The 27,894-nt window shown below is 40.0% G+C and overlaps 1 protein-coding gene across 3 annotated transcripts; it reads right to left on the reverse strand.

Annotated features, from left to right (window-relative positions):
- Positions 1 to 421: 421 nt before the first annotated feature.
- NUCB2 (nucleobindin 2) lies at positions 422 to 27,084 on the reverse strand. 3 transcript variants are annotated; one of them, XM_032112150.1, is made up of 13 exons: positions 26,932 to 27,084; positions 16,600 to 16,743; positions 15,883 to 15,990; positions 15,022 to 15,148; positions 12,502 to 12,605; positions 10,714 to 10,899; positions 9,977 to 10,067; positions 8,333 to 8,391; positions 7,078 to 7,170; positions 5,957 to 6,046; positions 5,238 to 5,408; positions 4,862 to 4,943; positions 422 to 3,195 (listed from the first exon to the last, which is right to left on the reverse strand). In XM_032112150.1, exons 2-13 carry the CDS (start codon positions 16,741 to 16,743, stop codon positions 3,083 to 3,085), a joined length of 1,368 nt encoding a protein of 455 aa, XP_031968041.1. In that variant the 5' UTR covers positions 26,932 to 27,084; the 3' UTR covers positions 422 to 3,082. The 3 variants fall into 3 exon arrangements, with proteins under 3 accessions (XP_031968041.1, XP_031968042.1, XP_031968039.1); XM_032112151.1 differs by lacking the exon at positions 26,932 to 27,084 and adding an exon at positions 22,321 to 22,409; XM_032112148.1 differs by lacking the exon at positions 26,932 to 27,084 and having other exon boundaries at positions 16,600 to 16,782.
- Positions 27,085 to 27,894: the final 810 nt, after the last annotated feature.

Consider the following 27,894-nt stretch of genomic DNA (forward strand, 5'->3'; position numbering starts at 1 on the left):
GGAAGGACTTCTAAGGCAAGGGCTTCAGGGTGACCTAACTGTGGCCTGTCACTACCTGAAGGGAGCCTGTGAGAAAGATGGAGAAACTTTTACAAGGACATGTAGTGACAGGACAAGGGGGGAATGACTTCAAACTAAAGAGGGCAGGTTTAGATTAGATATTAGGAAGAAATTCTGTACTGTGAGGGTGCTGAGGCACTGGCACAGGCTGCCCAGAGAAGCTGTGGATGCCCCATCCCTGGCAGTGTTCAAGGCCAGGTTGGATGGGGCTCTGAGCAACCTGCTCTGGTGACAGGTGTCCCAGCCCATGGCTGGGGGCTTGGAATGAGGTGATCTTTAAGGTCCTTTCCAATGCAGGCCACTCTGATTCTATGAATACAAACCCACTTCCAGCCCACCCACTAAAAATAAAACACTAAACTTCTGTCACTGTGCTGTTTAATCCAGTTAAAAACTAATCTATACAGAGTGGGGCTTTTTTTTTTTTTTACATATATTGCACCAGAGATATGAATTTGTACAACATTAACCAAATTTTACCCCTTCATCCTCCTACCAAAATCACAGCCAAGTACAAAACCAAATCACTGCATCTTTGTGGTGGAGCTGGTGTCTGTATAAAGTTACAGTTTTGTTGTAATCACCTCCTAAATGAAGAGCAGAATACAGGTGTAAGCACTTGTGCCCATGATATTCCAGTCCCTTATTTCTCTGTGGTTATAGCTTTCTACTTCCCCAGTCACAACAATTTTCTACAAAACTCTGGATGTTTCCACGTAACTGGGATAAGGGGGCCAATCGCCAACAGCAGAGTCAGGACCTTACAATCAAATGTAAGAGGCTGCACCGAAACTGAAGCTTGAGCATTACATTACAAAGCCATCATGACATTTGATGGCATTTGTGAGGAGGCAGCAGTAGCCTGAAGGAATGATTTGTATGGTAGAAATACCTCCAAAGGTTCAGTCCTTGAATTTCTACAAACATCTGTGGCTGTATCACTTGTCCTGTGTAAACTTTCATGAGGGATGGGGAAAACACAGTAAGATTTCCCTTCACCTTTACCATGACTTGTGAATAATTCCCTCTTCGTTTCCCTCCTCACCCTGTTACCCATTATCAGGCTACAACCCCAAAGCCAGGGCTTGCCCAGAGAAACTTCATGTAGCTGAAACTATGTCTGGGCCTCTTTGCAAACAGATGAGGCTGTTGAAAGATATTTTAGTCTCCAGACAAAGACAAAATCAAACTGTTGTTAGAATTGCCTAGAAATTACAAAAAATGGAGACACTGGTTTTGCAAACTACTTGCATAAAGAATGAAAAAAAAGGTAAAATAAGTCAAATTGAGTGGTATAAAGGAAGGAAATGCAACATGACAACTTACGGGATAAAATAGATAAGGGAACCTAATCTGTTCTGGCACTGAGTTCTGCTGCATTGTGTGGAGAACATGAGTATGCCCAGGTCTGATGAAAGAAGCCTTGAGCATGGAAGGAATGTGCCTGGCTTCCATCAGTCAAAGTTCTTCAGAGTGAGAAATTTCCCAAATGTCAATACAAAATATTAGCAATTGCCTTCTGGTTGTTTTGAGTTTGCCTAAAATATTCAAGTCTTGTTCTGAAAGGAACATCTTTCTCTAACAGAGGCGTGCTTCTGTTTCTTTGCTCAAGCCCCAAAATACCTCTTTTAATGCCACTGTCAGCAGTTAGCCACAGAACAGGAAGGAAATGTAAAGGATGCTGGCAGAGGTGTGTATCTGTTCAAAGCCAGCATTATACAATCAGAACAATCCATGTTAAAAAAAAAAAAAACAAATGAAAAAAACAACCACGAAAACCCAAGCAAACAAGGAAATCCACACAGGGTTTACACTTCAGGATAGTTTCAGTTTGAAATGAATGAGAAGCAGGGACACTGGCACAACTTTTCAGCACTATAATAAAACTGACAAGAAAATCAACTTACTCTTGTAAAATCTTGGCTTGCAATACTAGGGACCTATCCTGGTTCAATACCAAAAAAATACAATCAAGTAGCACCCCTGATTTAGGACACTTCATAACCTTAGACCAACTGCTGAAAGACTCAGAAGAGTCAATAGTGAGACCCTTAACAAATCCCAAATTCATGTCTGAGAAGAGCTCTCTGAAGCACATGGTGCACTTTGAAAAATCTGGTTTTATTGTAGGAGGTAGGAGAATCTGCACAGAAAAAGACAATGAGTCTTGTTCTGTTTTGCACAATATTTCCATCAACATAAAAAGCTTACTTAATAACATGCAAAATTTTGAGATCAGCTGGCATCTGATGAAAGAAATGGGGACAAAATACTGTCCCAAGGGCCAGTTGAGCTTTCAACTGCTACACAGAATTAATCTCAACAAGGAGGACGGTTCAGATCAATACACAAGAAGTACAGCATTCCTTTTGAAGGCTTTCAGTGAAATTCTTAGGTTTCTGTAAACATGAAAAATATTCACTGTTCCTCATAATTCTTTGCTGTGTTTAAATTTTAAAAAGTGCAAATTTTCTGTGATTGAGAAGTTTGTTTTTTATTTGGTCTCAAAGAAGAAAGGGTTTGGTAGTACTGGAAATAGGCCTTTACCTATGGTCTTTGTTTCCCCCTCTTTTGCTTTTCAGCATTTCTGGAAAGAGTTCCTACATCAAACTAGACCTAACTGAACATTCAGGCCTGTTCCCTGCTTCCTCTCTGAGAAGATTCTGATTCATGCCTAAACACAGAATGGCAGACATCTCCTCCCTCTCTGTCAGGGGAGAGTTCAACAGCTCAGTCCCCTGGCCATCAAAGTTTTTAATATTAATGGTTTCCTTAATTTCCTCCTCTATTACAGCCTCTACATGATCCCCTTGTGTTTCTAACTGATGCATTGGAGAGAAAATTATTTTAACTTACAAATCAAATCTGACTGATATTTCACCTCTAACAGTCCCGATGATTTTACAGTCTGAGGGAGAAAGAGGAGAGTTCATGTTTCACTCTGATTTCCTGTCCCCCCCACCCCTCCCAGCCCTTCCCCACCCCAAATAATAAAGATGCTATAAAGTTGAGGCACAAGTGGTTAAGGGTGAACTTGATCAGTTCTGACAGCTGGTTCTTGGACATGTCCTGGTGGTAAAGGCTGATCACCTCCCACTGGGTGTTTTGGTGTGTCTCCAGCTTTGGGTTCACCAGCTGTAAAACAAGAAGAGAACCATTTGTAACTTGTTAGTAAACTGGCCCCAAATGTGAACATTCTCTAAATGAAAGTTTCTAGCATAGGGACACTCAAACAAAACCTTCTATTTTCTGAACCAAGAGCTTTCTGTGTGCATAACAATGAAATTGGATTGAGATTACCCAATAGACTGCACTATTAGTCAGTGGTACCTCTCAGATTACAAGTTGTTTCTGCTTTTAAGTGAAATATTCTCACGTAACACATTGTTTTTTCTGAAATATACCATGTTTTTATGAGACCTTTAATCCCAATATGGGAAGCTTGAAAAAGAAGTAAGTAACAACCTGCTCCTGTATGTTACTCCTCACTGCATCAGTAGTTGCAATGTTCTCCCTTTGCCAAGTTTGAGTAATATTAATTTTCATAGTTCACATAGTAGCTCCAGTGGCCTCTATATTTAAAATAGTGTCTGCTTGGATATTCTTGATTCAGTGAATGAGTAGTGACTAGTTCTGGCTAGTATAATGAATTCTTATGACACTTGATTAAATGACTTTGCGGAAAGATTTTACATAAAATAATACATGTGTTAAGAACAGTATCTGCCACAACATTTCCAGTATCAAAAGATGTATCATATGCAATTACCCATAATGGTTTTACTGAAGGTGAGGGGAATTTAGGCTCTTGGAATGCAGGACCATAAAATGAAGTTACCCACAGGCAGTTTCAAAGCAAATAGAAGACAGAATTAAATTGGTTCTGAAATCTCATAATTTCCCTTCACAGAATTGAGTGGGCAGAATTTCAGGGTACCCAACAAAGTAAGATGTAATCACTGAACACAGCTCCTGCAGTTTGAAACCCCACTGTTGGCCCTGCAGGAGCAGTGAAGAGCTCCTAGTGTTCAAAAGGCTGCCTGGATAGATCTGAAGCTCATATTTGAGATCAATGTCAGGAAGTTCTTGAGCTTTGCTGATCATGTCAGCACATGAACATGGAAGCCAATAAAGCCAGCATGGTTTCAACCTTTCTAGAGAGGAAGAAAAAGTTAATTTAGGATGCATGGGGCAGCAGAGCCCCTTTAAAGCACAAAGGAAACCTGGGCAATCTGCTGTGGATAAGAAGTGCTAACACATACCTGACTGTTTTGCCACCACCACTGATCAAGTGCAGTGATTTATTATGCCACTCCCTTCTCCTGAGGGTGTTGAAGCACTGGTCATCCATACTGCCCAAGACTAACTTGTTGTGTCATGCTGCATCCAGTTGCTGATAAATTGGCCACTGAGGATTTTAAACGCTTTGATTTGTTCTGCAGCCTGAGACTGCAGTGCAGCCATAGATCCTGGGACAGACCTGGTCTTTTCTATGTCCCTGTTCTTCTCTGGATGCTCAGAAATCCTGGATACCCTAGATCTCAGTAACGTAGACTGAGAGGTACAACACAATCCTTCTCTGCCCCTTTGATGCCTTGTGTTAGGACTCTGGTTTCTTACTATGGACTTTAAAGGTGAGATTTCAGGAGTACTTAGAGTTACATGCTTAAAGACAGACCTCTCTCCAGAGGTCATTAAAGCTGCATTAAGTTAATAGTTTTAACAGAAAATACGGAGGTAATGACTTTTACATTGCAGAACTTATTTTAAAGTTTGTGTATCTACACAGAAGGACACGTACGGGGTTGGATTTTCAGTTCTCCACCTGGTCCTGCAGGAGGATTTCCCTGCTGTAGTTTCTTTTGTTCCATCTGTTTTACAACCTGGTGAAAAACAAAATACAGCAGTTGAAAAACTTGAATTTGTCAGCTTTATCTGATGTGACATAAATGGGTACACCTAAACGAAACCTTGCAGTTACGTAAGGTCTTTCTTAGTGGGTGTACTGCTGAGTTGCTTTAATTCTGAACAGCTGTGATACCATTAGTTTAGAATTCAGCTGGGACTCATACGAAAAATCAAGGTAAATCTCCAGAGCTGGGGATTGTCAAGAGCCATTACGCATATAAGGACAGAGAAAAGGTGAAAACAAATATATTCTGTCCTCATACATGTACCTGCTGAAGCTCTTGTTTCTGAGCCTGAAGCTGATCGTGCTGCCTCTGTAGCTCTTCCTTCTGTTTCTGAAGTTCTTCTGCCTTCTTTCTAAGTTCATCTTCCTGCTGGGAAATGTGGTTTTCAAATTCCTTCAGCTCATCCTCAGTGAAGAGCTGCTGCTGATCTAGTGTCTGCAAGAAAATACATACAAGTGTGAATACGTAGCCAGGAAAGCATGTGTGCTTTTTATTATTGTCTTACTGAAATTCTTGCACAGTTCACTAAAAAAAACTCAGAACAAAATACCAAGACATGACACCGTGTACACTCAATGAAAACAGCAAAATAGTAATTTCTCAGCTATTTTCTCAACAAAGCTCTACTACAGATTTAGACACAGGAGAAAAATATCCTCTTTCTTCCAGCTGAGCTCTTATCTTCCCTTTGAAGCGATTCATAAACAAAATGTCCATTTCCATTTGAAAAGCACGTGTGAAAAGCTCTTCCTGAATCCCCGGGGTGGCGCCAGACCTTTTCCGTTTGTGTGAGGCCCGTGGAGTTCACATCTGCATCCCATCAGGCTGCCGCAGCTCAACGCTGCGTTCAGCTGAGGGGCTTAACGACACACATACCACAGCAGAGCTGGAAAAAACCAAAGGTCACAGGCATGCCGTTTGGCTTCCTGGTCCAAGTGCTGGTAATGGTGCTGTGTGTTGTACTTGGAACACATTTTCATTACCTCCCAGCTATCTGGCTCCAGAAATTCCTTTTTCTCTGTAGCTCGCAGGAACTCTTCCAAAGTCACTAGCCGGTCCTTGTTGATGTCAACCTATTTGAGGCAAAAAGTTAAGCTCAGTCTAAAGAACAGGTTTTGGTGGAGCTAATGTTTTAATTTCATCAATCCAATATCTTCAAATATAACCATTTAAAATTTTTTTAATGTCCCATTTTCAAGGGAGTGCCCACAACATTTTCTGAAAACTTCTCTCACAAGCTTATGTAGCTTAACAAAAATTGAACCAAAAAGTAAATCCTGACATTTCACTTCAAAATTCATTGGCTTTATTGGAAACACTTGTGCTCACAGTCCCAAAACTAATAGTGGAAAGCACAATTTTTTTTTTTGAGAAAAATGTTTTGTAGCTTTCTGGTAACTACTCTGACTCACAGTTACAAAATTATCTCCACTGTTGGAGGGGGAGGTTTTGAAAAACAGAAATCCCACCCAACTGAATTGTGTCAGAATCCTTTGAGGGGAAGGGAGGAAATGCTTCCCTTTATGACTAATAGATGACCAGGCTTGCTCTGTTCCTCAAGTTTAAGGAATACAGTTGAATACAGAAATATTATGGGTGGAAAACACAGTGATTCAAAACACCCCTTTTCCATTCCTGTGTCTCCTGAGCTGAAAGCCCATCAGACCCAGTGAAGGTATTCACTGTCACAGGTGATACCTTGAGCTCTGAGCCCCCTTTTAAATGGACAAAGGTGAGCTATAGGAAAGAAGACATTGCTCTACTCCCTCTTCTCACACCTAAATCTTACCCATTTGCCAAGTGCCAAAGCACATTTAGAATCTTCCTTGTTTGACACACAATTCACAAGGAATTTCTGTTGAATCTCAGAATCTGCAAACAACCATGGCTACAGCACAATTCCTTCTCTGGAACACTTTAAATAAAAACTAGTCAGCAGGCATTACATCAGAACACAGGGAAAGGGCTTGAGCATTGTAACTTTACATGAATCCCAGCACAAGCAGCATTCAGTGTGATAGGCCCTCCCTTTCTGCTGCACTTGGACAACATTTCATGTTAGGAGAACTGTATTTTTTGAACACAAAAGGGAATCAGCCCCTACCTCATTCATTACATGTTCTCTCATTCTCAGCCTTTCTTCTTCCATTTCAACCATGTCATCCTCTTCATTCTTGGGATCATAAACTTTTTCTAACTGGAATTTAAAATTAGTACATGTTAGTTTGAAGAAAAGACTGCTCATTCAAATGGCAGAGCACATCTGGAAAAGCAGTCTGAGATGTTGCTCTGTGTGTGCAGTTTTCCTCTTTCAGCACAGTATTTAAGCAACAAGTGCGCCTTTCTTTCCTAAGAATGAATTTTTCAGTTAATCCATGTGGTCTGTTACAATTCAGTGCTGTGGATGTTACAGTAAAGTTGACCTCAGTGTGCACTGTCTGATCCTACATTTGATTCAAAGCAGGCAGAGGTTCCATGTGGTTTCTGGAATAGGAGAGAGTGGCTTTTTCACCAGGGCATGCAGCTGACCCCATAAGCACTCAGGATATCACAAGACAAATTCAGTGCCAAATTTAATGGTTCACTTCTCTTCTTGCACAATGTCTTTCTGGAGAGTTCATGCTTATTTGCTTCTACTTGGCTTTCTCAGGCATTGAGCTTCACTTGCCCAGCTACAGCTAATTTTAAGGCCCTGGGCTGTTAAGTTTTTACACTACAAAACTATAAAACAGTGAGACATCTGTCAAAAAAGACTGCACTACACCTTCACTGTAGTGAAGGGGATTATGGCAAATTATTGTACCACAGTTGAATTTTCAGACAACAAACCAAGGCTTCAAGAAACTAAGAGCCTGCCTACTTTATCAGATGCACATGTGCTTCAAACTAGCCAGACACAAAACATAGGAATTTTCTGTAGCCCCTTCCACAGTGCTGTCCCTGAGCCAAGTCACACAAGTATGACCTTTTTTCTCATAACACTTGTTGATAAACACTGAATGAGCACAGGTGCCCAGCTTCAGAACCTCAAAGCCTCTACCAGGCTACAGCTAGGGAGAGCAAGAGAGCAGTTCTCTACACTGCAATTTATACAGGTAATACCTATCCTGCAGATTAGTTATAGAATCTCCAGCAAGCCTGGGGCAGAGAAATACATGAGCACTGATATCTGACTCTTATCCTTCAACTACTTTATTTTGCCAGCTGATAGGTTTTATACTTTTGTAGAAATATTAAGGATGCACAAAACTTGGCATGAATACTCTATTTTGTAGTCCAAAGCCTCCAAATATACTTGGAAAAAAGAGACATCCCCGTAACCTTTTACTGAAAGAAGCTTCTGAATATTTTTTTTTTACCTCTTTGGTAAACAGAGCTTCTAATTCTTGCTCATCCAGGAAACCATCATTATTGACATCTACAAAAAAGTTTTAAAAAGACAAGCTGAGTACATATGGGAAGTGATACAGGTAAATAGATGTTAAGAGAGTTAAGTAAAGATCAGTGTACACATCTCATTTAACAGGAAGTTGGTTACATTGGTTGTTTCTTCTGTTTAGATGTTTATCAGGCATTGGCTGGAGTCTATTACCAGTTTTGGTTGATTGGACAGATCCAGAGCAATCTCTCTACTACTCAGATTAGCAAACTGAAATAGGTCACCACAGGATTGCGCAGACTGCAACTGCCAAAAAATATTGCTGAGAACAAGCTGTCCCCATTTAACCACTAAATTTGTAAATAGACTCAGGAGCAACAAGATTCTGCAGAAAAACTTTAACTGACAGTACGACTCTCAAAAAAAATTAAATAATTACATGACAGTCTATATAAACATGCAGCACTTGAGGTAAGTCTAAGATGACCTTACATGACAAATGCAGAGAGGAGAATATTTGGTAATTAATAATCCATCTTTTAGTCTACATTGTGCTCTGAATACTGTTACACTACCTCTGAAATGGAAAGAGAATATCTACTTCAATTTGTTAGCCAGTATTTTTGTGTAATTGCTACAAAGTTTCCTATATACTAAGCTCTAAGGCAACAGGTGATTTCAGCTGTTTCTGTTTTGGTAGGTTTTTTGCACAAACAAGCTACCAAAAACTTTCAGAAATATCTTTCAAAATCTCTTTCTAGAAAGAAGAGGTAAGATTTAGTAACTATGATGATCTTCAAGGTCTCTTTCAACCCAAACCCTTCTATGATTCTGTAATACATACTTATTATATTTTAATAAACTGAGATCAAAGTTCAGACTCAAACTAGAATATTTTTCTGCATCTAAATCATCATCTTTGAGATTAGTCCAGTTCTGTGTACTGCTCAACCCTTTGCAGCCTAGTGCCAGGCAGGATCTACTTAGGGGTACTTTGTGATGAAGCATTTAACAATATCAGAACAGAAGGTTACATGGTGACATAACCACATGTGAAGCAAGATGTTCATTGAGAAGCATCCGTATCTCTGCTACTGCTACTACTTATTGTTCCTAGCTGCCCATTCCTCAGAGATCTAGAGGCAGGATTAGAGGGTTCTTGTTTTATCAAGGGAAGCTTGCAGCTTGAAGAGGCTTGGCCCTTCTATGACCATTCCAAAGATTAGGAGTGTCTGGTACTTGTCTGCAGAGATGATGAGAAAGCAGGTTTTGCCCCTGCACAAATCTCTGAGGATTTATTCCCAGTACATACTGTGTAAGCAAAGTTATCGATATGGACAGCCCTCTAAGCACCCATACTTCCCTAAGGAATCACTACTGGTTTTTGCCTGTATGATTTTAGGAGTAGTTAAACAAAACTCTGAAAGTTTTTAAATTTTAAATTCCATTTAAAACATTGCACAAAAGTTACAAACAGTGACAAATATTTTCTCCTCTGTATTATTCAGATTCATCGAAGTTGCTTGAAGTGAAAGACTTCATCCTAACATATGACAAACTTGTCCTCAGCAGAATGTAACAAAGTCACTTCACTTGTTCATTAGATTAAAACTAAACCTCTTACCGTGCAATTTGAAAAATGTTTTGGGGTCAAATTCATTAGGATCTAGTCCATCTGCTTCTTCCCACACCTCTTTCAGTTGATCTTTGCTTCCCTATAGATTGGTTACAAAGAAAAACTATTCAAAAGACAATTTAGTGTAATTTCCCTGCATTACCTTTGTATTATGGTTCTCTGAAAGGCTTTCTTTATTTGCTGATTAGTCATGTGGCAAATGGAATCAGTGGCATTTTCTTTCATTCCTTTTTGGTCAGGTCTAATACTTTCATCAGACAGAAAGGTCCAGGGAAAGAGAGAGTGTAAAGGAAATGCATATTCTGTGGAAAGGAGCACCTGTAATAATCAGTCATGGCCACGCAGCCCCAGCCAGAAACAGCTGAGGGAAGCTGAATTATTTTGCCTTTCCTAGAGCAAATGGTACTGTGATGCAGCTCCTTGCAGGCCAGGCATACCATAAGGCATCCCTACAGTTTTGAACACTGTCGTGGCTTCTTCCTCATGAGTTTCAGTGTCTTTGTTAGTAAGAGTTCTGGCAGCAAATAGCACACCTGCACAAAAAGAATGGGGTTTGTACAGTGGGGTTTGTAATGCTCTCAGCATTGTGCCCACTCTCTGCTCCCATGTCAGTGAGAGGAGGCAAGTGATGAGAACAAACAAAACACACCCTTCTGTGTATTAGCTTTTTCTCTCTGGAAAGGAGAGCTTGAACTCAGGCACATAAGAACTGGCTGTGGCCTTACAGGATGGTGAACTTTAGGGTGATCTCCATGTTTTTTCTTCATCTCCTCAAATTTGGATTCTTCTCGTTTCCTCTTTTCTTCATCCAGTGTTTTTAAATACTCTCTCCTCTCATGTTCTTTCATCATCTCATATTTCTTAAACTCCTCATGGCGAGTCTTATCATAGTTTTCCAGGTCACTTGTAGCCTAAAAATACAGATATATGCAGACGTATGATTACGTGACAGATCTGACATTAAAAACCCTGGACTGTTCAGATCTGTGGGCAAGGCTGGCCATTTTGCCATTCAGGGCAGACTGGCTGGGGGTTCCTTTCACATGACAGTGATGCAGAAACATCTCTCCTCCCTTTGTCATTTTCACGGAAATTAAATTGTAAGGGTTCATCTGCTGGACAGTTTTTGCAATAACACAGTGCTGTAAGAAGCCATCAAGGTGTCCTTTCTCATCAGTGAGTAATAAATGAACTCAAGTTATCAAGTCCTACACTAATGGTACCATTAACTCCTTGATCATTTCAGAATAAGAACATTTGTAGCTTATCCTACAGTTTAATGACAGAAGTGCCTTCATTAATAATGGGACTTAGTTTGCAGCAGCTTAATACAGATTAAAAAAACCCCCAAACAATTAAATGGAGAGATAGGGTATGAGAGAAGAATTTCTGACAAACTCTTATATAAAGATGTGTTATTTTCATACAGGCTAAGGTATTAAAGGATGTTTTGGTAGTGCTTTACAAAGGAATATGTTTACACCTGATACTGTCCCTCCATTATTCACATTTTACTTTTCAGATTCACTGTATGTTTTAAAAAACAATTCCAAAGCTAAGATCCCCTTAAGTACCCATTAGACCCTGTCAGTATTTTGGCTGAGAAGTGAGAAGACAAAAATAAAATATATATAATAAAAAAGAACTGGCCTTTTAAGGATATGCTTCTCCAAGCCAACCAGAATTTTCCCAGAAATGATGTTCAGAATGTTTGGAAAAATTACAGTATCTCTATAAAAAATAATTTTACAGAAAACGGACATAAAATCTTCCAAGGGTAAAAAATTTGCACAAAAATTATAGAAATCTTGAAATATACCTTATCTTTCATTTATTTTGTAAGTATAGAAACTGTCAAAATTTCATCAGACATGCAGTGCTCTCTAAAGCATAGCTGAGATGAAAATCATTTTTCCCTTTGGGAAGTGTATTTTTCTCTAGCTATACCATGCTTAGCTTAACTGCACCCCCTGAAAAACCCCCCCACACCTGTGACAGATACTGAATCTGCTGAACAGACACTGAATGCCATGCCCAATATAAGCAATTTCTAATATTGCTATCTGAAATTCTACTCTGCTGTGGTTTTGCAGTTTGATGTATATATAATAGATCCTAAAATTCATATGGCTTGGTTAGGGATGATTATTTACATCATTCTGTGAGACTCCAATACGATGTAGAAACATAAATCAGAAAATACACCTGGGAAAATAATACCTATCTCACCTGTATTTAATGTAAAGGCTCTCAGAAAGGTGTATTTTATTCCCAAAGTTGCTTGTACTGGCATATGAATGCAAGTCCTGTTAAGGTGACATCCCAAAACTTATGGACTCTTTGGCATCATGCACACTGGCAACAGTTTTCAAGTGTGCATGCAGACAATTGACAAAAAGTGAAAGCTGCATGTCATTTATCAAATGTGGTATATAGGAAAGGACTGCCCTTTACCAGAGATAAAAAGCATAATAATTAAAACCCCCCCATAGTAGCTCATATCTGGAACTCACTGCTTTGATCAGCATATCCAAGTCTTTAGGTTCGAAGGTGTCAGGATTCTGATGGTTCAGGTGCTCAAACTGCTTAAGGAGAGCCTGATGGTCTATACCAGTGTCTGGAAGAACAGGTACACAGGTAAACATTAAAGTAAGTTTGAAATCCAGCAAAAATGGAGCTTATGCCTTGTAAGTACCTGAGGTTCCCTGAGGACTGAGTAATTTGTTGGAGGAAACAACAGCAACAATTCTAAAGTTGCTTTTCCTGAAGGAGGTTGGCAAACTTGATGGCAATTTGCACTGCCTTCCTTCTGATGGGTCAGTGCTGCATTGCACACAGTCATTTTACATGCACAAATTACAGCTTCTGTTTCAGCAAGAGCAACTATGATCAATTTGAGCTTTACAAACTAAAAATATTTTATTCTCTTTTATATAAATGAGATAGTTGAAACTGTGATCTATCAAAGCTAACAACTTCCGTATTTTTCCCACATGGGGAGAAGTCCAACTCTTCTACTGCCCAGGACATTTTGCAAATGACACACATCTGGCCAAAGATTGATGTACAATATAGTGTAAAATTGTATCAAATCAAATAAGCAAATATTCAAACTTCATTTGTGGAAAAAAGAGAAGTGCAAGACAGTGGAGAGTCAGGTCTTGTGTCTAAAAGCTGGAAACCTTTTCTCTTCCTTACGACAGGAGTGATACCCACCAACATCAACACACAATGCACTAACAACTCAACCCATTTCTACCACAGGCTTTTCTAGCTGTTACCATGGTCTCTGAACATTAATGCTACATAATAAGATTCTCTTAAGAAGTGTATGCTTTGATATGTTAAGTACAACAACTGTGACAAGCTTTTACTAGATGGCTTAGCAAAGAATATTTCATTTGCTTAAAAAAATTAGAAAACACAATTTTAAACATAGTGTTCTTTCACAAACTATCTGCTTTACAATCAATGCTGTGTTTGTATTATCACAAAACAGCAAACACTGGCCAGGGCAGATTTCAACCATCATTCCTCCCTGGTGAGATCATAATTTCTGTTTACATATATGTGCCTTTGTCTGTGTTTGAAACATTTTTAGAAGTGTAATAATAGACTTAAGAAAAACCAACAAAAAATACAAACCAAGCCCCCAAACCTATTTTCCTCCATTTCTTACACTTAGGGGAAAAGATTCATTCTATTTGACACTATTTACTTGCCACATTACTGTATGGTCTGAGACCCAACTCCTAACATTCTTCTGGCCTGTACTGATCAGTCAAGTAGGATCATGGTGAAAATGTTTAAAAACACATCTGGATTAGGACCGAATTTATGCAGAATATAATCTCAAACCTGGTTGTCTGGGGTTTTTTAAACCTGATCCAGATAAGAGGAAAGAAGGGGGGGGAGGGGGGGGGAAGCTGTGCCTTTTTTTCCTTTTTGTAGATCAGACAGAAGACTAAGATACTAAGTGGTGTTATAGGGAAAACATTACAAGAGCAAATAAAAGGAAATGAAACCACTCTGCCTGCCTGCTGCTGCTCTAGAATGCTTCCTGTGCATATTCCAAGATGCTGTCTAGGTGTGTAGATGCAGCTGTATTTTATAGGTAAGATAGCCATACTTGTACATAATGTGAAGGACTCATGGGCAAAGCTGACTATAAACTTTGCAAAATGCTTTCACAGCTTAGTACTCATCTGAATATTCTGAACTGCAATCATCAGTTCCCAAAAGTAAGATCTCACATCTACATGGTAGGATCTGAGCTGCTGGGGGAAATTGTTTTCCTAAAGCACATTCTGTTAGTTACTATTAATTTATGAAAGTAGAGAGGGGTAGAAGTGATCAGTCCATTGAACTTCAAAATACCTGGGTGTGTACACAGCTGTTTTATGTATCATTAGCTGCTGTCACCTAGCTGTGAATATCACCATGATGTCACTGGACTGCTTGTGTGCAACAGCAGCAACATCCCCATAAACATTTATTTGCACTTCTTCAGTCTATTTGCCACATCTAAATTTAGCTTAGCCTGCAAAACATATCCTCATTTTAGGAGTTTTTTAATTTGATACACTGTGTATTCAATTCCTTGGGATCCCCCTTGAAAACATCTTTATAAGAATAAAATACTGACAAAAAATTCATTTGCTACCCCCTAAGGATATGAAATACTGTGGCATGTTGTTTTCTTGAACACAGTCCTTCTGTGTTACTGGCTCTCTGTGAGTAATCTATGAATTGAATTGACAAAAGTAAGAGGTTGAAAATAAGAGGCAGAAGTATTTGAAAAATCCACAGAAAGAAAAAAGTTCCGTTATTTCTAGAACAGAGATGGCTTTTCTCTTCTCCCCAGTTTCCTATAAAGACAGGTCTGTAATGGCTGCAGGCCAGCTCAGAAAGGACACTCACTCTCAGCTTAGTCATTATTGGTGACAACAAACAACGCATGACTGCTGGACTTTGACATTTCTCTAACATAATTCCATCTGTTAAACTCACCTAGATAAATGCTGTATTCTTACCTTGAACAGAATCCATTTTAGCTTTAATTAACATTCTTAATCTTGCTACCTCTTGTCTTTTTAGTTCATCCAGCCGTGTTCTCACATGGTGGCTTACTAAATCAAGCTCTCTGCTTAGCTTTCCACTCTGTTAAAAAACAAAAAAAGTTATGTATAAACACTGGAAGAAAGAAGCCTTTAGGATTCCCATTAGACATGAGCTGCAAGACAGCAGACTAATGGCAGTCTCTGGCAATACTGTAGCCCACACTGTAAGAATCTCAACATTTTTTTAAAGAGCAGATTCAAAATTTTTATGCCTCTGGTTACGGAAACAGAGAGGAATCCTAAAAGCTTTCAGAAAAGAGAATTTCTAAGTATCTTGCTCCTCCAAAGAACAAGACCATAACCTTGAAGGAGCAATGCCTAGTAACATTTGTGACAAATTTCTTGATCAAATATTCTCAACTGAGTTCAAAAGAACTGTGAGAAGAATACAAAGTGCCTCATCCCCTCGAGGAGGGCTATTAGACTTGAGGGAAGGTACAAGGCAGCAGCAGCCACCAATGTCTACTGCAAGAAGCTGGAAATGGAGAGTAATCTCCAAGGGTGATGCTAGATAGAGCACGGAAAGAAAAGAAGCCACAAGCTGCCAACAGCATCATGAGGGATTAAAGGAAACACAAAAGGGAGGATCTCCTCCTTAAGTCTGTCACTTTAGACTGTTTCCTACTTGTCCCTTCCTAAATTTCTAGCTCCTGAAGGGGCAATGTAGAACAGCCACCACCTAGAGCCAGGAGCCAAAGGAAGAAAGAATACAAAATATGTGGCTCATCACGATGGATTTAGTTAACGTTAATTTAATTATTTTTTTGAACCTACCTTTATTTCCTCTATGTCAGCAGTCTGGAGTTTCTCCCTGAAATGCTTATCAGTTTCTAAGACATCTATTACTTGCCTGAGATATTCATCATAATAAAGTCCTGTATCCTTTAAAAAAAAAAAAAAAGGAAGTTGAGGAAAGAATATACTGACAAACAGTTAATTAGTTTTGCTTAAATACAGTTATAAAACTGACACTCTAATCTCAGCAACACAGGCACTGTGCTCTCTTACATATCTTTGTTCAGATTTGCATCATTGCCCTACAGCAATTTATGATTCATTTCTTTCAGCAACTGGCAAGGAAGAGGAGAAAAGTGATTAGGAACCCTCGTAATACACAAGCATCTGTCACGTTAATATAGTGTGTGGCTTTCTTAAAACAGTGCAATTCATTTGTTACTGTTCTATTTGAAACACTGAACTGGAATCAGTGATTAGAATTTCCTAAGGCACCACCCAATCACTTGAAATAAGTCTCTGTGGAACAGCATGCTCTTCCTGTTGTATGCTGGGAATTCCTTCCATGTGCCACCTCACCTTTAGCAGCTCATTGAAAAAAAATTAAGAGCAAACTTAAAGGGAATCTCCCCACAGTAGATGGCACACACTGTGAGAATACTGGGGAATACTAGTTTCCTTCTAAAGGAGTTTGCTATATCCAGATTACTAACAATTAGGATAAACACTCAATCAGATAAGTTTCTTTATACTTACTGGATTTTCTACCTTCTCTCCTTCTACATGGCCTTCTGCTTTGACTTTTGTTTTATCTATGTCTATAGGTACAGCTTCCAAGGCCATTAGGAGACATGTCATCAGCAAAAGACACTGTTGGGGCAGGACAGATAACCTCCTCATCTGAAATGAGACCAGGTCACAAAAATAAACATACATCATGTTAGCATACTGTACTAAGCAAAATTTTTTTACATTCCTACATAGATACCTGTAATAACCCACTTTCCTCACAACGTTCTGCCCTCAAGGAACACGAAAACCCAAAGAAGTAAATACAGCCTTAATTTTTAAAGGCCATTCTTAGGAAAACAGATTTCCTCAGATTGACTTCCACTTGTCTGCCAAACCTAAGTTGTAAATGGTGAGAGGTTTGTTTGTAATGTGTTGAGGTATTATCAATAGCAGATGGGAACATTTAGGATGTTCAAGACTCACATAACTAATACTGATATTCCTACTCAGATGATGTCTTTGCTGAATTCATTGGCAAACTCCTAAAGATCATTAGGGACATTGAATCAGATCTTAGCATAGTAATGCAAGTATTTTTTATGTTTCAAAACTGAAGTACTTTGCCTAATTTGGAGTCAAGATCCTCTCCAAAATTTATGTGCAGGAAGAATATTTTACAATCCGTGTTTTATCCATATTTCAGGCTGACAGAGATTCCTGAAAAATAGTGTTCACACTACCTGAAATGGTTGCTGAGGCTGGGGCTTTATTAAGCCAGTTTCCCCCATACTTTCTTTAGTGTCTTATATGGAGCTAACTCAAACATAATTTGATGAGCACTGAGGACTTTGAGTTCTTGACCTCTGTCTTCCCCTTTATCAAACTTAGTTGAAAATAATTCATTCAGAAACTGGTAAAATGGAATATAATTAGATAGAGTGAGTATAGGCAATCAAGCTAAAAAAAAGTAATGATGGTAATCCAGCATCTGACAGCCAAGTCAGGCTCTTGACACAATTTGTCCAGTTCAGACTGTGACACTCCACTGTCTATGGATATTTCATAAGAAGTTTGAGCAAACTCAATATTACACTGGTAATATAAATCACCTCCTAGAAGGTGAAAGTTGCCAGTCAAAGGCTGTATAAAATTAGCTTGCATGTGACAAAGAAAACGACATAACATTGAAGAAATGTGCAGTCAAATAAATCAAAAGTATACCTGCTACAAGGGGAATTTCTGTACCAGCGCTTTAGCAAGTCATGCGAGAAATTCTGTCAAAAGTATTTATGTCCACCAGCAACAAATCTCTTTTTAGGTGGAGGGATGAAAGGGACAAACTAATTATGGTGTCAGTGCCAGTTTTCCTGACTACATGATCTGGTACTTGACAGAGAAGCACTGCTTTTGCTGGGTTAAGCTCCCCTTTACTATGGCAATAAATGTTGATAGAGGTACATACTTAATATTAAGCATTGTTGACACCCTTTATTACCCCTTATTCAACTGCTAGGAAAATAAAAGCACTCTTACACAAAAAAAAAAAAAAGAAGCATTCAAGACGTGTAGAGATGGTATTTCTTTTGTTGGGGATGAGGAAATAGCTGGAGATTAAAAGTATATTCACCTATCCATCTCTTGTTTTATATGTCAAAAGCTCAGGAATTACAATAATGTTCTAAAACTGTTTTTTCTTAATCACATCTTCAACAAAAGGAGCCTAAATGGATTATGCTCCGCAAATACCTGTTACTTTCATTTTTAAAGATAACTAACATCTGATCATTACCAGATGGGATAGCAGGAACTATTGTTGCTGCCACATTGAGCATTTGAAATTGAACGTCAGCATTACTGTCAGATTCACAAGATTCATAACCTTGCCTAGGTTATGCCCTTAAAACAAGCAAACAAACACAAAAAGAAACCAGACCCAGACTGATTTCTGGAACTGGCAAGGTAATTTCTGTATCTCTACACAAACCTTTGGCTTGCAGGGACTTAAAGATCTGATGAGTGGAAGGGCTAGTTGTTCCCCACTGCTTTTAAAAATGCCAAAGTTCCTGTATGTTGGATGTTTTTAATTACAGAACATTGTTGTATAAATCCTGTGCCTAGCTTTGTAATTTCAACAGGATCTAATCACAGGAAATGATAATAACTAACAAATACTAGGTCTTCAAGTCTCCTAATCTTGATGAAGATGCCAAGACTCAGAGTAGTTCTTGGTACTACAGGTAAAGCAAAAACCCACCCTGCTCAAGTTCTTGCAGAGTATGACTGGGGCTGTCTAGTAATCTCTAAGTGAAAGGATGTAAACATGCATAAAGTCTAGGAAATGCATATGAAACAAAACTAATTAACCCCAAAATACTTATCAAGTATATAATAATTATATATATACTCTCAGCATTTTTGGAAACATCTTTTAAAAGGTTATGTATGTGTGAAGTATTAATTTTTAAAAAGTGTAGCCTTCTGATAATACTAAAAATCTGGAACCTGATAGATGGGTATTTTTCCAACCAAAATATTTTCATATATACAAAATTATAGTAATAAAAGTAATTTAATATTATTATACGCTGCTCTAGTTATGCAAGGTGTGTAAACAGTGTTTTAGAAAATCATTATGTGGCTATGAAATGAGCATGCTCAAGCCCAACAGGTGATGGCAGAGAAGCACAGAAAGCCAGGGACTCAGGTGCTTCCCACAGGTCTGCCATTGACTCATTCTTTGCCTATGGCAAGTACTAAAGCCCACACTTTCAACAATGACACCTAGTCTTTGATCCATTTTAACGACATAACTAATTTCTTTAAACTCCTGACCTACAACTTCTAGCAACATGAACAATTGTGGAGACAGGGATTGCCAGTTTAGGTGGAAGGGGGGGGCACACTTAGATTTTTCAGACTTTTTCCTTTCTCCTGAGGAACGCTGCTACATAAAATGTCCATGCTAAGCTGAAACGACTGAGATATAAGTAACCATCTTGGTCTGCCAAACCCCATATGAGGGAGCACTAATCACCTCCAGATTTGGGATGGACAACTGGAGCTGTATCATCCTTATCTACCTCTGCAGCAGTCAGCAGAGCTTATCTATCAAAAGGCCTAATCGAACTAGGTGCCATTGGCTCTGATCACTTTATGTGGAATTTGTGTTCACGGGCAATGGGGTTTTTTTTAACCTTTGTAATTACATTCTGTCATACATAATGAGAAAGACTGGATGATATTACAGTATGTTCTTCATATCTATTTGATGTAATAGGCTGCTCAGAAGACTTCACCAGGCAGTTTTGCTTCAGGTTGTATAGTGGGTGTTTTTAGTGTAGTTTTTTTATAAAACAAGCTAAAAACTTCACACATACCAGGAAGAATTAAAAGCAGAGGAGTCCAAAATGGGTAAGTAAACAATATCTCTGTCATCACAGCTGACTTTGCAGACAACTATGCCTAACACAGCATTTCCCACAGTATTTTGAGGAACCCAATTGTGAAGTAACAAATAAATTAGAAATACATTAGAATAAAAAATAATTACCTAGTGAAGACAGAGTTACTGTATTTAGGTATCTACTAGTCCTAGACTATACTTACCAAAATTTCCTTACGAAAAGCAGGTGACTAAGACATGAGTCAACCTTCAGAGTGTGCCTGTCACACCTGACTCACTGAGCACCTTCTACTCTGATGTGTATCAGAAGAGAGAAACCAGGCCCATTGCAAAATCTAACATTAATCACCTGCCAGAAAAACTCAGCACAATTCTCAAATTCAGCAACTGTAGGGAAGCATGAGAAAAAGCTCTAGATGAGAGGAAAACTGAGCTTCCCCTTTTTGTTCCACCGAGCACTTTATTATTAGGAATTCATTCCACTCCCAGCCCGCTACCAGCTGCTTTTAAGAGTTCTGGATTTTTGAAAATCCATTCCTGGATGCCCATCCCTTCTCAGGCATTTTGAGTGCATCCATGTGTCTGAACCAGGAATGTGGCTTTCTTCTGTACTAGAGCCACCAAGTGAACAATCAGAGAGGGTGCTGCAGAAGAGGAGCAGTGTCAGTTTGCTCACTGCCATCAGCAGTCCATAATGCACAGCAAACACCCTCCTACCCTGCCATGTGGCATATTATTATTACTATTCTTCCTACTTCTATAAACTGTAATAGAAATATAAACTGTTATAAATCTGCCCAGCTGACTACTTTCTCAAAGATAGATGGGGAGAGTTAATGTCACAATTGTCATCTGGAAATTGAGTGATTTTAGTCAGACATCCAAGATAGCCCATCTAGATGTAAAGGTAGCACAACTGTAATCTGCTGGTATCAGAAATCAATCTTATCTTTACAAGAGGGATAAACAAACATTCCCACTTGTAGGACATAAAGAAAAGTAATCATAAATGTAGTGCTCTAGAACTAACAAATACTGTAGTTTATAAACAAAGCCAATATCTGAAGCTTTCAGGGAAAAGGAAAAATAACTTCTCTAAGTATTTCAAAAAACAGAGTGAGAGCCAAAAGAATGAGACAGACAGCAGAAAACAGAGCCACCAATGTACTTGCATGAACAGAAAAATACAACTGGAAAAGAAAAGCACCAGGCTGCCTGCCAGCAATCTTGGTAATTTGTTAATCACAAACTCCTATCAATGTCAGTGAAACAGGATTGAACATCCTGAATTATAAAGAGCTACAGGCTTTGAAAGGTAACTACAAATCTCTACTTCTAAAGTTTGTTTTAGCCACAGTAACACAAGCTGCTAAACACCTATTTTATACAGCTGCTAGGTGTTGTGATACAAACCCAAAAATTGCATTTCATTAACGTAGCACCCCTTGCCCAGAAAACAGCATCGTGCAGGTACTGGCATCTCCATCACCTTCCCAGCAAAGCACAAATATTTTTAAAGAAGTAACACCCAATGTCAAAGTTTCTAAAACTGAGCTAGGCAAAAACCATCCAGTGATATCAGGATGCAGTGTCTGCACATGTAGAAGCTCAGTGGATGGCCATGATGCAAGACAGCACAACACTGTAAATGTCATATCGCACATTTGCACTTGCCAAACCCATGTGTACCGTGATGGGCAATGAAAACATAAATCTGGACTCACATAATACACAAATAAACCTACCTATTCATAAATTTCACATATGCCTGCTCTATCTGATATGGAAATAATTAAACCTGTGTGAGACACAGCGCGGATGTGCAGGATAACAGCAATGTTCTCTACAGTCATGACCGTAACGTGACTTCCTATTTTTACGCTGTGCATCAGAAAAATGAACAATCTTCACAGGCAGTGCTGAATTACCAAAAAAACCAGGAAACAGATAAAATATATCTACTGATTTTTATTTTTCTAAGAATATTCTACTCTCAGTACTAGAATGAGATTTCAAGTATTCCCTCATCAGTCTGCTCCAGTCCCCTAGCATCTTGAATCTGTTTTTACCTCTCTGAAACAGTGATGATGTACCTGTCCATATATCACAGTTTAAATAGAAAATATTTCATTCCATGGGCTTGTTCCAGTTCTTTAAAAATTATTTGCAAATCTATAAATTGATCCACTTACAGAATCCTAAAAAAAAAATACATTAAATGCTTGAAATGAGGCAGAAACAGATTATTCTTCTGCCATAATTCTGTGTTTGGAAACACCAGTGTTAGTTCCTCCCAGTTTTTTCAGGAGCACTTGCTGCACAGTCACCCTAAGCTATCATACCTTAAGCAATGATGAAAGTCCATGAATCAATAGCTAATGCATCTTCTTCACACTGTTTATCCAATGAGTTCATGAGGCATAAGCACAGCTGACATGTGGCAGCAATTCTGAGAAGCAAGTGGAGAAACCTGTTTGCACTCACTCTGTTACGGTAAACCTCTGGTTGTGGTCAGGGTGTCTCTTCACTTGGTCACCAGTCCCCCACACTGAGGTTGCTCCTTTAAGACATGAGCAGGAAATAACATGCAAAGGGAAATGGCTACAAGCTGCAAGAGTTTTCTCCTTCAAGTTAACGTTCATAACACAGAAACACCTGCACCCTTCCCTTCCCAAATGAAAACTGATCCTTTTAGAAGTTAATATGCAACCTATTAACTATTATAAGCCAGCTATTATTGCTATATAATTATATATATATAAAGTTTCATCATCCTTCAAGTATTTTTTTTCTCTTCTTTCAATGCTGTTCACTAACCCCATGATTCAGATGTTGTTTTTTTTTTTCCTGGCCAATATCAAACATGTTTCACATTGGTCATGTTGTCCTAATCTTTTGTTAGAGCACATCCCACTCAGTTCTCTGCACCAGGAGACCTTCCTTATTTTTTTCAAGAAGCATTTTAATCTTGCATGTAAATAGTTCTATATTAAACAGTATTATTTAAGTACATAAAGGCAGCAGAATCCTTTTTTCTCATCCTGTTTACTTGACTTAAATTCTTTTGAGTTGTATTTGTTACATTTTCACTGCACTGGAGCTGCTTAATTCTCTTTACAACAAAAAGCTAGCTGCTGGAACAGCTGCTTTTTTCAGCTTCCCAGAAAAGATAGCATGCCTTGACTGTGCCTAGTACAACATTTGCTGAAAGAACCTCCTTTTAAAAAAAGCACTTCAGCTGTTTTATTAAATGAGTCATGCAATAGTAACACAAACTATGAATGCTCGAGTGGGAAAGAGCAATTTTATGTTCAAACCATATACGATATAGGATAATATAATGAAACAACACAACTCTGTCCAGAAAGAAATATGGCATAGAAGCAAATTGTGTCTGCTGCTACACGTGCTTAGCTCTGTCCTAAGTGAAGTCTGAAAACCTTTTCACTTCTTGTTGCAATGTTAATGGTTCATCATTTAAAAACCTGTGTGCACACACACAAATGCATATACGTATTTATAATACTACCTGCCTCCAAGGAATTTCCCTATCCTTGCTTCAAAAAAATAAATATCGCTGTCTACAAAGCTACCTTAGTAACTGAAGAATGTTGAAATATTAGGCTTGTTTTTCAAAGTGACTTGTTCAGTTTTATTAATTCTTTCCAACAAGGCTGGCTCACAAAAAGATTTATGAAGCTAACAGTCAAGCAAAAACTTGTACTGAATTCAATGTATACTTGCTAAAAATCTTATCAACTTCAAAAGCAAATTAAAAAAAAATATTACTGCTACAAATATAGCTTCCTGCACTCTAACTTCAGTTCCCACATAGAACATTATACAACAGTACACTTGGAGTCTCATAAATTCATTTTTCATAAATGCAAATGGCAATTTTGTCAGTGCTGACGTAAAAAGCAATCTCCAATGTGCTACTACATGTGAACAATGAATTAGCTCAAACTCTAAGTCAAATCAAAAAGTATTTCAATTATTCTAACGATATGCATTTTGCTCTAGTCAACAACAAGTGATGATGCCAAAGTAAGCCTTGAATGCCACAGAAGTCCAAGGTAAATTTTTCCCCCTTCAAAAAAAATACAAAATAGTTATCCAGAATAAATCTAGATCTAATGTTGTGGAGCCAGATTTAAAAATATTTAGGCACTTTATGATAGCTGCCTAAGGAGATTTATGTTCGCAGTTTGCTAATTCCCATTGATTTCTACTTGCTTAGAAACAAAAATACGCATCAACATCCCATTCTAGTTTTATAAAGAACAGCAGGAGAAATGCACTCATGAAGAGCCTACACTTCTCTTGAATTACCTATGATAAAAAATAATATTTACAACTGAATATGATTAAAATTGTTCTAATGAAATGCAGTTTCTTTTGCTCTTCCAACTGTCAAATCACACACAGTACGGAAGAGCCAAAACTATTGTAAGTAACATGAATTTGGATTCTGATTTAATTTGGTTTGGCATTAGCACCTGGCCATGACTTAATCTACATAAAAGCACACCCCTGTCCAAAAGGCTCGTGTCTGCTACGTATCTGACAGGAACTTCAGAGAAATCTCTTCTGCTTACTGAGCAATCAAATAACTGAGGGCACAATACCTCGCTAGATCAAATACCTCTGCACAGGAGTTCAAACCATAGGAAGCCCTGATAGCAGCTTTAAACTTAACAGTAAATGATTTTATCTTTCTTATGTAAAGCACATTTGTTTAGTCAGCACAGCTCTACAACTATTGCGTCAACGTTTCCACACCTCTAACACTTGAGTCAATATATTTTACATTTTTTATTACCTGCTCTCCTCTTTCATGACTGCAATTTCAGTTATGTCTGTATAATTGAGGGGAGGAGGGGGACAGTTTTTGACAAAAAATCTTTGATTTGGCTTATATGAACAGAAAGTTTACGCCAGCAGCACTACCAGTGCACAGCCAAGGTATGCAAACTGCACCTTAGCATTATTAAAATAAAATTATTTTTGTTGCTGTTGCTTGGTTTTATTTGCCCAATGGGGTTTTCTGAATATAATTTCAGACATCAAATAATGGTATCTCAGGGAGTGTTATAACAAACTTACATCAGATGTCTTTGCATCCAATTGCTAAATTAAGTTTTACGCAGACCCAACAGGCAATATTAATCTGTAATTTCGTTTCCCCCTTTTCTTTGTTTATGTTAACTGTCTTGGTTAGAAGTGAATGAGATTTACATTGCTCTACATCAACACAATTTGTTTAAACTTAAGTTATTCTTTTTTACATAACTATCTTTCTTATTCTGAAACAAAATACCGCTACCATCCTAGAGATTACAGTAAAGTAAGTAAAGTAAAAGGGAAAACAGATGATCACAGTTAGGAGGTACTGTATGTAACCAGGTTCGTAATCTGTGGCTGATGGTGGACAAGGCACTGTGACTGTACAAGATCATTGTGTAGTGGATTACAGTAAGAAACATAACAGGATCTTAAGTGCTCATAGAAACGTGGGCTTCTCCCATAAACTGTCTCTGAGTTTTAAGCGGAGGTCCATAAAGGTTACAACAAAATCTGGTTTCAAACTCTTTGAGTGGCTCCTATCCAGTCTTTACAGTAGGAATCTTCCCTGTGCTGCTGTATTTGGTCAAGAGGGACAGTCACTTCAGAATTCAGAGTAGAGCTGCACCAATATGGAGTTAGCTACAGGACTTCTCTTGACACCGAGAGAAAACAAAATGACAAAAAACCTCGAAACAAAACAAACACTGAACTTGACATAGGCACTTCACTGTTGATACTCTGATGGTCTCATGTTGAAACTACTGGATGTTATCCTTCCGTAGCAAATACTTGTAAGACAAACAAAGGCTTTTTTCCCCTACAAGTTTACTAAATAGTGTTGCAAAATGCAAATTCTTTTGAAAGCCTTAGCCATGTTCATTTCCGCAAAAAATGTTACCTCTCTAGAGCCGTATCTCAACCTTTTCTGCTTTTGGAATTATTTCTGAGTGCAGCAGCCAGCCTGGCACTGGAGTACTTTCCAGAGCCTCTCCATGGGTACTATAATAACAGTATAGTAAGAAGTGGCCAGCTCTGGGGTCCCCAGCACAGGAAGGACAGCGATTGCTGGAGTCAGTCCAGAGGAGGAGACCAAGTTGATTAGAGCCATGGAGCACCTCTCCTACAAGGAAAGGCTGAGAGAATTGGGATGGTTCAGCTTGGAAAAGAGAAGGCTTCAGGGTGACCTAACTGCAGCTTTTCACTACCTGAAGGCAGCCTCCAGGAAAGATGAAGAGAGACTATTTAAAAGAGCATGCAGTGATAGGACAGTGCTCAAGGCCAGGTTGGATGGGGCTCTGAGCAGCCTGGTCTAGTGAAAGGTGTCCCTGTCCATGGCACGGGGTTGCAACTGGATGATCTTTAAACTCCCTTCCAACCCAAACCGTTCTTTGACTCTAAAACAGTAACGCTGGAAAGGTGTGCCCTTTCGAGGGAAACCCGTCCAGTCTCCTGCCCAAGTTTTCCCTGCGGTTGTGCAATTACGAGCCACTCAACATTTCTGCCGCTGCAGCTGCCGCCGCTGCCAGCTCTGCCTTCGTTTCTGCTGGCGCTCTACAGCTCGCCGTCACCTGCCGCAGAGCCGCGGGCCAGCCGGGGGGACGGAGGGACGAATGGAGGGGATACGGGGACACGGACACACACACACCTGGAGCCGCCTTCCCGGCGGGCGCCAGGGCGCCCCGGGAAAACTTCAGCTGCGCCCCGCTCCCGCTCCGCACGCCCGGCAGCCCCGAGCCCCGCCATTCCACCGCCACCCCCGCGCTCCAGCCCGGTCGGCGGGAGGGTGCTCAGACCCCCGCGTCCCCCCGCGACCCTGACAGCGGCTGCCCCGCCGCCAGGCCTCCGCCCCGCGCCACCGACGGGGGCACTGGGACGGGCGGCGCTACCTTTGGGTCCCGCTGCGGCGGGAGAGGAGCCACTGCTTCTTAAAGGCGAGGTGCGTCCTGATCGCGGGGCCCGAAGCGGGGGCTCCGGCGGGCGCGCTGCGGCGGCGCTGCGGCTCGGGCTCGGCTCGGCGCGGCTCGGTGCGACAGCCCCGCCGCGGCCCCGCGCCCGTTGCCATGGGCACAGCGCCCGCCCCCCGGCGCGCGCCCATTGGCCGGCGCTGACCCGCGGCGGCCGTCGCGGAGCGCTCCGATTGGGCGGCGCGGGCCCCGCCCCGCCGCGACGCGCGCGCCGCCGAGCGGGGAACGTGGCGGCTCCGCGGGGCGGGGCCCGCGCGCGGCGCTGGCGTCACCGGCGGGGCGGGGGGCGGGACGCGGCGTGAGGGCGGCGCCGGGGCAGCCGCGGGGCTGCCGCGTTCTCGGTGCTCGGTGCCCTCGTGCCTCCAGTGACGGCTCCCTCCGTGCGCCCGGCGGCGTCCTGTGCAAAGCTCTTCGCTGCGCCGAGCACTGCTCCGTGTCCGGTCGTGGGCTGCGGTGTGGGAATTTGAAAATGAGCTCTCAGGCATCCTTCCCCAGTACTGCTCCTTCTTTTTCCTAATTATTTTCACTCGTTTGGGTTTTAACTGTGTTCAGACCTGGTTTTCCCTTTCCCTTAGAGGACAAAAGTCTTGAGCTCCTTGCAGATTTAACAATTTAGGAAACCATATTCGACCTTCGCATTTGCTAATGCTTGGTATAAGCTTGGGGTTTGATTTGTGGATTTCCATTCCCACCGGTTTCGAAGTGTAGTACCTGGTGGGGCTTTTTGGCTATTATTTTCTGAGTGCTTTGAGCATTTTTTCAGCACTAAAAGGGCTCAGAAAATATTCAGAAAAGTTATTTTTAGTGGATAGTTAAATACTAGCTGTTTCAGCAAATGCACTGCACTTCCTATAACGTTGATTTCTGGAATAAGCGTAAATTCTA

Source organism: Corvus moneduloides, chromosome 6 (genome assembly GCF_009650955.1).
Source record: "Corvus moneduloides isolate bCorMon1 chromosome 6, bCorMon1.pri, whole genome shotgun sequence".
NCBI lineage: Eukaryota > Metazoa > Chordata > Aves > Passeriformes > Corvidae > Corvus > Corvus moneduloides.

What these genes read in the sequence shown, in the direction of transcription:
- NUCB2 (XM_032112148.1), bottom strand. Translation starts at nt 16,782, where the DNA reads ATGATGTATGTTTATTTTTGTGACCTGGTCTCATTTCAGATGAGGAGG. An exon ending in AACATTTTTCAAATTGCACG is followed by an intron (nt 8,392 to 9,976) that starts GTAAGAGGTTTA and finishes ACTTTTTTGTAG; the next exon opens with ATGTCAATAATGATGGTTTC. An exon ending in AGAAACAAGAGCTTCAGCAG is followed by an intron (nt 4,944 to 5,237) that starts GTACATGTATGA and finishes GTTTTTCACCAG; the next exon opens with GTTGTAAAACAGATGGAACA.